The sequence below is a fragment of the Tupaia chinensis genome, unplaced genomic scaffold, assembly GCF_000334495.1.
Source record: "Tupaia chinensis unplaced genomic scaffold, TupChi_1.0 Scaffold000146_1, whole genome shotgun sequence".
Classification (NCBI taxonomy): Eukaryota; Metazoa; Chordata; class Mammalia; order Scandentia; family Tupaiidae; genus Tupaia; species Tupaia belangeri.
The window spans coordinates 16,294,082-16,303,678 of record NW_006159616.1 but is presented as its reverse complement, the minus strand read 5'-3'; the positions used below and the strand labels follow the sequence as shown (position 1 = coordinate 16,303,678).

At 55.5% G+C, this 9,597-nt stretch overlaps 1 protein-coding gene across 1 annotated transcript in view; it reads left to right on the top strand.

Annotated features, from left to right (window-relative positions):
* The window catches only part of CAMTA1 (calmodulin binding transcription activator 1), a 1,029,661-nt gene that overhangs the window by 885,397 nt on the left and 134,667 nt on the right, over positions 1-9,597 (top strand). Inside the window, exon 8 of the mRNA XM_027770647.1 lies at positions 4,499-4,652. Within this exon, the coding sequence (XP_027626448.1) occupies positions 4,499-4,652 (154 nt within the window). The remainder of the gene's footprint in view (positions 1-4,498; positions 4,653-9,597) is intronic.

The window sequence follows — 9,597 nt, the reverse complement described above, 5'->3', positions numbered from 1 at the left end:
TGTGAGTTTCATTCTCAGAGCCAGGGAGCCACAGCTGGAATCACCAGGTCACACCTGCTAGTGTTGAAGAATGGGGAGGAGGGAGAGGAACTGGGGAGGCCCAGGGCAAGGGGCTTCGTCTGACGTCCACCCAAGAGGACAGAGGCTTGGACTGGGCACAGGCTCATGGGCTGAATGGGTGAGCCAGGCTGACTGGGGAAGGAGACTGCCCGGACTTGGCAATGTCAAGGGATGAGCAGGCTGTGGAAGAGAGGGAGACCAGGAGAAAAATGACTCCCAGGGTCCAGACCTGCATTGGTGTGGGAGGCAGTGCCAATTCTCACCGGGAGAAGGCTGGGGCGGGCCAGGTCCTCCGCGTGTGTACTTCAGGAGTCGTGCTCAGCCATGAGAAGCCAGGAATAATTTTGAGGCCTCCAAGGGGAGCTGTAACGGGCAGTCGGGCGAGCCAGCACAGAGCAGAGAGGAAGCTAGGAGTCCTCGGAATCTGCCAGGCTTAAGGCCAGGATGCCCGATGAGGTCACCGGAGAGGTGGTGGGGAGAGGGCATCTGAATGCAGTAAGAGAACCAGGGCAGACCGGGGCTGCCAGAAGGTAAAGTGAGTTTTAAGTGGATGATCTGCCTGCTCGAGGCTTAGCTCTGCTCAGCCTTGCAGGAAAAATATCAGGGCTTTGTTCTGGTTTGGTTCAGTTTGGTTTCAACGTGGCAGCTGGTGGTGACAGCAGCAGGGCCTCCTCAGTTCACATGGCACTTGGTGCATTTCAAAGGCCCTGAGGGACCCCTCACAGCACCCCTGGTGGGAAAGGCAGGGGGCGCTGTTTTCCCCTAGAGGAGGCACTTGAGGCACTGAGAGAGATGGAAATCCCTGGTCCATGTCTCCCTTCGGAAGCTTCTGGAGTTTCTCTGAGACTTCTGGTTATCCACCCCATGGGGCTCTCTCCCCAGCCCTTTAACATGGACCAGGCCTCCAGGGCATTCAGGGGTTCACCTTGTAAGGTCATTGTGGGGACAGACTTGTATCTCCCGGAAGTTCCAAAGCCCAGGGAGGAGCCTCTCAACAACCTATTCCATTCTTCTCCCAGCCCACAAGGCCTGACCTGGGTGGTGAACCCTGGAGAATGCCAGCACAGCCCAGGCAAGGCAAGGCAGCCAGGGTACTGGGCTGTCTGGGATCAGAAAGCGCCCTGCTGTCTGCCCGGCCACGCCTTCCGGGCGCGGACTCCTTTTCCCAGCCCGCCCTACCGGCGGGACACAGAGCCCAGCTCACAGCCAGCAGAGCCGGGGCAGTGAGGAATCTGACATTGTTATGAGCACTCCATGAAACTGATACATTAGGACTCTAAGGCTAATATATTTTTCTGCCAAAAACACCCAATAAAATGTACAACTAATGAATAAAATCACAACGTTGCCAAGAAGCGATGTGTGCCCCAAATTTCCAAAAATACCTCCATCACTCTGTGTCTTAAAACCAGCCCCGAGCCAGGAAGTCGTTACTTAACATTCAGCACAGGAGTTCCAGCAGCAGGAACTCCAGGCCCTGGGATGGAATCTGTTAGAGTCGTAAACCTCGAAGCCGCCTGCTTCTGCATGTCCTAATCCCAAACCCGGTCTCCTCCACCCTGCAGGGGCTGGGGCTCGGCTACCCGTGTCAGCCCAAAGGAGAGAGGGCCAAGTGGAGGCCTCTGCAAGCACCTCCTTGTTTAGCGTGTGTCCTGAAGGGGGCAGTAGCTCGAGAACCCACTGGATCTGTGGTGAACCTCTGAGGTGGAGTGTTTCGCACCTCGGGGGTATTTTTCTGAGCTAGGGGAGCACATTCACAGCCCTACCAGATTCTCAAAGAGGCCCCAGACCCAAACAAGATTAAAAGCCAACCTTACATCTCAGCCTCCTTGGGACGTGTTCAGTAAAACATCGCTGCCCTACACAGACCCAGAAAACTAAAACCAGATGTTAGGAGACCGTCAATCTGGAAAGGGTAAGGACGGGAGGTTATAATTCTGCCTAATTCAGTTCTACAAACCCCAAACGAGCTCCGATTACTGCCTGACACCATACTGTCGCCGGGGAGTTGTCCCTAGGTTGAGGAGATAAAGTAGATGAACAGACTTTTTAGACACAAAGCCAGTTGCCTCCCTGCTATGATAGAGGTAGAGAGGATAAGGCATCAGGGAAGGCTTCCTGGAAGAGGAAGGGCTCCTGGTGACTGTCCTTAAAGAACAGATGGAAGATGGTTATGCAGACGGAGGGTGAGCCCTGCAGGCAGATGGCACAGCTTCCTAAAATAGGAGCCTTCTGGGTGCTCCGGTGCAGGAGCTCCAGGTTTGGGGTTTGGGTTTGTGGTAAATGAGGGCCTTTGCTTCACAAGCACCTGCCTGCCCACCCACCACCTTGGCCTCTGACAGCCTGCTCAGCAGGGCTTGGGGGCAGGGAAGTGTGCCCTTCATCTCCCTGGGGGTGACAGCCCAGCTCCCTCCCGCGGGGCCAGGTTCCTGCCCCAGGGGCTGGGATCAGAGGAGGCCCTGGGTAGCCTGCTGTCCCCTGCAGCTCTTTGATCCTTACTGCCTTGCTCAGCAGCTGGCACTGCCTCCTGGCCAGGTCCAGACTGAGGCACAGCCTTCAGCCAGACGCAGCCCCGGGGAGGCCAGTGTGCTGGTCTGTAGAAGGGACGTGGGACCGGGGCTTGGGGTATCCTTGTGGTGGGCGCAGCAGACCTCCCCAACCCACCTACCTCTTGGGCGTAGTGAAATGGGAGGTGGGAAAGCACTTTAACCAAGCAAAAAGAGGCCACCAGGTGTCTTGTCAGGGTGTGAATTGAGAGCCGCACCCTGGCTGCCAGCTCAGGCTCTGTCCCTGTCCAGGCACATGCGTTTGGACAAGTCACAGCTTTGCTAAGCTTCGGTCTCTATTTAGACGGAGGGCGCCCTGCCCTGCCCTGCCCGCCTCCCTGGCTAGCGTGAGCACCAGATGAGATAATGGCTGGAGAGCGCTTTGGGAAGAAGAAAGTGCTGCGCCCGATGTCAGGGATTATCATTATTATTAAGGAGCATGATTACCGCAATCCAGAAAAGCTGCCATTAACAAGAGGCTCCTGTTCCTGGTGATTTAATTTCCTGGTTAACTGAGCGTTGGCAAGAAAAAAACTGTTTCAACCCTTATTGAAAATCTTTTCAAATGATGCCAGCCTACTTTCTTACGTGGGCCCTGGTGTAGTCGCGAGTCTTTATTTATTAATGGACTGATTGATTCCTATAGGCGTCTATTACTCTTGCTCTGACCACATCCAACACAGCAGCTGTGGACTGCGCTTCCTCTGCGCCTGGGGTCCTGCCCATCCCGGGGCTGGTGCTAAATGTCAGTCGGGAAGAGAAGCGGCGCTAGATCTGAAGAGACGCACAGGATGGGGCCTTCCACGTGGCTTGTTTCATACTTACCTGCCGTGTCGTGATAGATTGTATTTCCTTAGAACAATACAAGGGAAACAAGAAATCCCTTCTGGTGGAGCTAGAAGGATTTGGGGGGGGGGCTGGGGGGTTTGATCCAGATGGATCTGTAAGTGACATGATTATCCTTTATAGCATTTATTTATGTATCAACACGATTTTTTTTAAACAAACGTGTCGTGCCTGATGTGGGGTAATCCCCGGAAGGCCTTGGAAGGCTCTGGGTTTGCTGCAGCAAAGCCGCTGCCCGCAGAGCCCCTTCGCTCGTCACTGTCAGAGCCAGCGGTGGGCACAAAGGAACGGAGGGCGTTTTGAATTGAATCTGATGGGAAGAGACTGACCCCTTAAAATGGAACCATTTGGGGACAAATTGTACCTTCGAGGTCTCCAGACCGGGACTTCATTCTACTCTAAGGCTCCAAAGGGCCTCTAAGGAGAGTGTCCAGAGATTCTGGTGGCAGCTGCCTCCTGGATCTCGCTTAGATGAAAGTGCTGTGGGGCTGTTTGTGTGTGGGGAAGAAGGGTGAAGGGCAGAGGGACCCCAGTCCTTGGAAGCAGGGGTCCTTAAACTCTGAGGACTCTCTGGCCTCTCGAGTGGAAAGGGGCGATGATGCCGCGTCAGGACCTCCAGCCGGTTGTGATGAGGAAGCGGTAAGGCACGAGACGGGAGGACTGAGGCACGGCTGGATGCTGGGTACAGAGCCTCAGTGACACCCGTACCAGCTGACGTAAGGGCCAGTGGCTCTCGGCTGGGCGGAGGCTTTGCCCCCAGGGAGCTTTGGGCAATGTCTGAGGACTTTCCTGGTTGTCACCCTGGAGCAGAGAGAGGTCTACGGGCACCCAGTGGGTGGAGACGGGGAAACTGCTAAGCCTCCCACAGTGTACGGATGGCCCCTCCACACAACCAGTGGGTTCCAAATGTCAGCTGTACTGAGGTTACAAAGCCTGGGCTGTGGGGACTCGGCCCCTGCCTGCGCCTACTGTGGAGCTAGGAGCATCCCTGGCCTCGGACGAGCTCAGTGCTGCCCTCATGCTGCCCATCTGTGCTCTCCCCCCAGAACCCCGACATCGTCCTGGTGCACTACCTGAACGTGCCGGCCATCGAGGACTGCGGCAAACCCTGCGGCCCCATCCTCTGCTCCATCAACACCGACAAGAAGGAGTGGGCGAAATGGACGAAAGAGGAGCTCATCGGGCAGCTGAAGCCCATGTGTGAGTAGCCTCCGCCGCCTGGTGCCCACCACGGCACCCAGGGCGGCATCATCCGAGGGGGCCCGGATAGTCCCCTGAGGTCCGGGGACCTGGCCACAGGGCCGCATTTTGCTCAGATGATAGTGCCGCTGTGAATGTAACTTGTACTGGCTTAGCTTGACCCTGTCCCTACGTTCCCCAGACCCTCAGAAGCCCCTCTGTGATGGGGAGGGCAGAGTGTGTCACACCCGTAAGAGAGACGAGGAGAGAGATTTGGAGACGGAATACTACATCGGCAAGGTGCAGAACCGAGACAGGGTCCCCGGGCCGACTCCAGGGCCAGGCAGGAGAGGGGAAGGGGGGAGCTGGTCGGCCGGGCTGCCTGCTGCCCTCGGCCCATCTGTGCTCGTTCTGGGCTCCGCCGCCGCCTCCTAGACACGGGCCTGCCTCGGCTCCCAGACTGGGTGGCAAACGGTTGATGGTAATTGAGCTGGATTTCATTTTGTCAGCAAAGTGATGCTTTCTGAAGCATCTGTCAGGTGCAAATCACTGAATGCAAAACAGCAAGTGAGTCCAGGGAGCTGAGGCTCAGCTGGTAGCTCTTTTCCACGGGCCTCAGTTCCCAGCAGAACCTGGGGGCTCTCAGAGGCCTCTCCTGCCCGCTGTGCAGCTGGCCTTGGGCAGAGCGAACATGGATCTGCCAGACCTGAGATGAGGAGAGGTCCGTCCGGTGCTGGATGCAAGCCCCACAGGCTGCTGGAGTATTGATCGTTACAGCTCAAGACAAAGACCTGCCCTCACCAGGACTCCAGAGCGGGTCGGTGGGACACTCAAAACCATTCCTGTCCTTGGGGCAGGGCTGGGGGCTGGAGGGAAGAGACAGCTGTGGGCCACCATATACAAGGGGCCACTAAAATATCCTCTCTGCAGGGTCCAACCCAAGACCCAAGGTCAGTACCGACTGCAGTGACCAGTAATCCTAAGAGTCCCCTCAGCGCTCAGATTCCAGGGCCCCTTCCGCCAGCTTCAAGATGGAAAATGAGTCAGGAAAGACAAAGATTTCTGTATAGAAAGGAAGTCTCCCTGAGAGGCGACGCCCACGGGCTCAACCCCAAGACAGAGCTTCCACATGTGCCAAGTGCCTTGTTGGGGGGCGCCAGCCAGCTCGGCCTTGGCACTCTGGCCTGGAACCTAGAACCCAGCAGCCCTGAGGCCATCCAGCCCAGCTACAGCCATTGGAACCTCTTTATAGCTCTGACCAGCTCCCCGCTTGTTTTAGCCATCCAGGGCTCCATGCGCTGCCCACGCCTCTGGCCTCTGCCCTGCTGGGACTGCACCCCACCCCACCTGTCATCATTCCACCACCAGAACCGTCGCTCTGCCCTCTGCCCACGCTCTCCCCATCTTTGTCCGCTCGCCACACCTCATCCTCAGCTCTCGGTCTAAGTATCAGCTCTTCAGAGCCCCTTCCTGACCACTCAGCTGGGGCTCCCCACACCCCAGCACCCAGAGCTCCTTGAAATCCAACAAGGGAGACGTCAGTCTGAGATCAGCCTCCCACATTTACCCAGAAGGGGCCACATCAGCCTCTTCAAATTTCCGCAGGACATAGACATGTGAGAACGCGTTCTGGCTACTTCCCAGCAGTGACAGGTTCCTCTACGGGGCTGAGCACGCAGAGGGCCCTCTGTAACTACCTGAGGAACTGCGAGCGGACCCACTTCAGCCCACTCCCCACAGGGGCCTGAGCCATGGACAGACACTGCCCGCACCCAGGCCCTGGGAGACCAGGCTGCTTAGTGGCAGCTTTCCCTGACCAGGCCAGAGGGCCATGGGCTCTGGTGCCAAGGCAGTGGTGGCAGGGCTCCCACCGTCAGGCCTACCCGCTCCCCCTTCTGATTTGGCACCCACGTAGTGTCTGAATGTGCAGGACTTGCACCGGGTAGCGAGCTGCCCAGCCCACCTCCCAGGCCTGCACGCTCTCCCTTCAGCAGCATGTAGGCTGGGCCTGAGCAAACGCCCTGGCTGGGACGAGAAAGTACCAGGGATGGGGCATCAGGACCTGGGGCACTTGTCCCAGTTCTGAAGCTGCTGCTCCATTTGGGCTGAGGCCGGTCACCCATCCCCCTCTGTACCCCGGCTCCCCTTCTGTGCAGTGAGAGAACAGTCCCAGCACCCTCTTCATCAGCAGTACCTTCCAGCCAGCTCAGCAGGGCCCTGCTCAGTTCCTGGGCCTCTGCATACGTGTCCAAGGGGCTGAGGCTGCTATTTCCTTCCATTTTCTGGAAAGTGTTTTGGATTAGTCCTGAAGAGACTGACTATGGGAGGGTGCTATCCACGGGGAGATCTGAGGCCTTGTCCCTGGGCCTAATCAATCCTTCCAGAATAAGGACTCTTGCCTTGAAGGAGTGGGCAGATCCAGGTGCTTTTGCAGCTCTTACCCGCCTCCTCCGTGTTCACCATTTGAGAGAGGAGGCAAATGTCCAAAAAGTGTCTTCGATTAGGAGGAAGAGTTTTCTTCCTGGCTTCTCTGGGCCTGCCATACTTTTCTCTGAGTTTGCTAGGAGTTTCTCATATCAGATTCTACTGGCAAATCAGGCCCCTTTTGCTGGTGAAAGGCTCCATCCTCCGGCCCCAGGGGGCAGCCCCGGCCCCAGCTGGGTTCTGGCAAAAGTCCCAGAGATTAGCCCCAGGGATGCTCCCAAGGGAAGAGATGCCTTTCAGGAGGCCTCTAGCCTGGGCCTTCCTAAACACCTCTCCACACACACAGCCAGCCCTTCCCCTTACATAACAATGACCCTTTTTTTCTCGCACCTTCCCCATGCAAGAGCTGCCAGTCCATCCGACAGGATGCTACCTGTCTCTAGGTTGGGGGGGTTGGGTTGCATGAGCCCCTGGAGTTGGAAACCAGACCCGAGTTGTCCTCCAACACTTCACTGGAAGGACCCACGAATGTCTCTTTGAAAACCTACAGTGAATCAAGAAAATTATGTAAAACGACAACAAACTCCCCATAAATCTAATAACTCTGGGCTCGCTGGTGTCTTGGGGAGCAGAGCAGCAATTACTCAGGGCATGCATGCGTGTGCGCGGTTCTGGTGCAGAGGCACAGCCCGGGAAACAGCCCTGGAAATACGGCTCCGATAAAGCCTCAGATGCCGATCAGGCTGGGAGCACACAGGGCACCAGCTAAGCGCGTTTGGGGAAGGCGGGGGTGTGCGGAGAGCCAAGAAGGCATCAGCTTTGGTTCCAGAATCAGGCGTGCCACCCAAGGCTGGAGCCAAACACATTAGCTTCATCACATTTTCACATAAATCACATTCCTTCAAAGACTTCACAGTTTGATTTCCTGATGTTTCCAAATTTCTCTGCCCTACAGCAGAGTTGTCAGTGGTTTAATCAAAATGTTGTGCTTATCGGTGGTGAAGGGGAACTCTGATCCGCAGCTTTCGCCTCACCTGTTGTGAGATGGGGGTTCATTGTTCTCATGCCTTGGGAATCTCACAAATCCCATCTTGATTTTTCAACAGTGCCCTTAATCAGAAGGGGACTTCCCTTCAAGGGAAGGGAATCTGAGGAGTGCCTCCTCCAGATTAAAAAAATAAACACAGAAAAAGGAAAAAAAAAATGTCTAGTAGGAAAAGCAAGTATATTTCCAAAGACCTTCCTGTCTTTTATAATTCTTTTTGTCATAGTTAGAACATAGGTCCTTCTGCTCTGACAAAGACCAAAATACCATTGGCTTAAATGAAACAGAAATCTGTTTCTCTTTCATATAGCAGTTTGGGGTTGACAGGGCAACCTCACAGTGTCAGGTATTAGCTAGCCAGGCTCCTTTCAGTTGGTTGTTATCCCATTGCTAACAGGTTATCCTCTTTTACATGGTTCAAGATGGCTGCTCGAGTTCCTGCCATCACAACTACATCCCAACCAGGGAGAAGAAGAGGAGATAAAGTAGAGGGCAAGTTCCCTCCTTTTGAGGACAGGGCTCAGAAATCGCACACATCATTTCCACTCATACTTCATTGCCCAGAATGTTATGATGTGTCACCTGTAGTTGCAAGGCAATCTGGGAAGTACAGTTTTTTGCTAAACACTACCATCCTAACACATTCCATTTGGGAAATCAGTTTCTGCTTCTGAGTCATTCAGGGCTGAGTAGTGCTGAGTTCAGCCTGAGACCCCCTGGAAACTTCAGAGTTTTGGTTCATAGCGCACAGAATTGTTCATCTCAGTTCAAGGCCTGGGGATGTTGCCAGAGCCGTGTCTGAGAGACGGAGTTTATAGAACTCAGGTGAGCATGATCTAAAGCTCAGCGCATCTCCTCCTGGAAATTCCGGGGTGCATTCCAACGCAGCTGGTCTGAGGGAGAACTAGCTCTCCACCTGGCAGGCTCGCAGGGCGTGAGCAGGGGTCGGGCAGGTGGCCTTCCTCTCAGATTAACTGCCAAGAGATGGCTTCACCTGGGCAGACCCACCTGCCAGGCCGGGCTCTGTGCCTCTGTCCTGCCCGCTTGGCGGGAAACTGACTCAGTGATCTTTGGCAGCAGAGGACCACAGTGGTTCTGAACCACAGCGCCCCAAACCTGCCACCTCAGCCCCCGTGGGGAGAGCCGGGTGGGGCCAGTTTCCATGGAGCAGATCCTCTCCCTCTAGGTGCCCATGGTTTTTGGAGAGGTTTTCGCTATAGGGTGCGTGCACTCACCAGAAAGACACAGAGAGACAGAGAGAGAGAGAGAGCGAGAAATCACCCCCCAGGGGGGATGATCATGGTGCAATTCCTTCTCCTCCATTCTCCCCTCAGGATCTTGGGCATGCATGCATGCACACGCATGTGGCATGAGTTTAAGCCACCGGGTCCGGGACTCGAACCACGGTTGACTACATAGGAGTCCGGCGACATAGCCATTATGCCAACTGCTGTTCCATGCCCTCCCCATTTCTTGGCAGATGGACAAGCCCGCCAA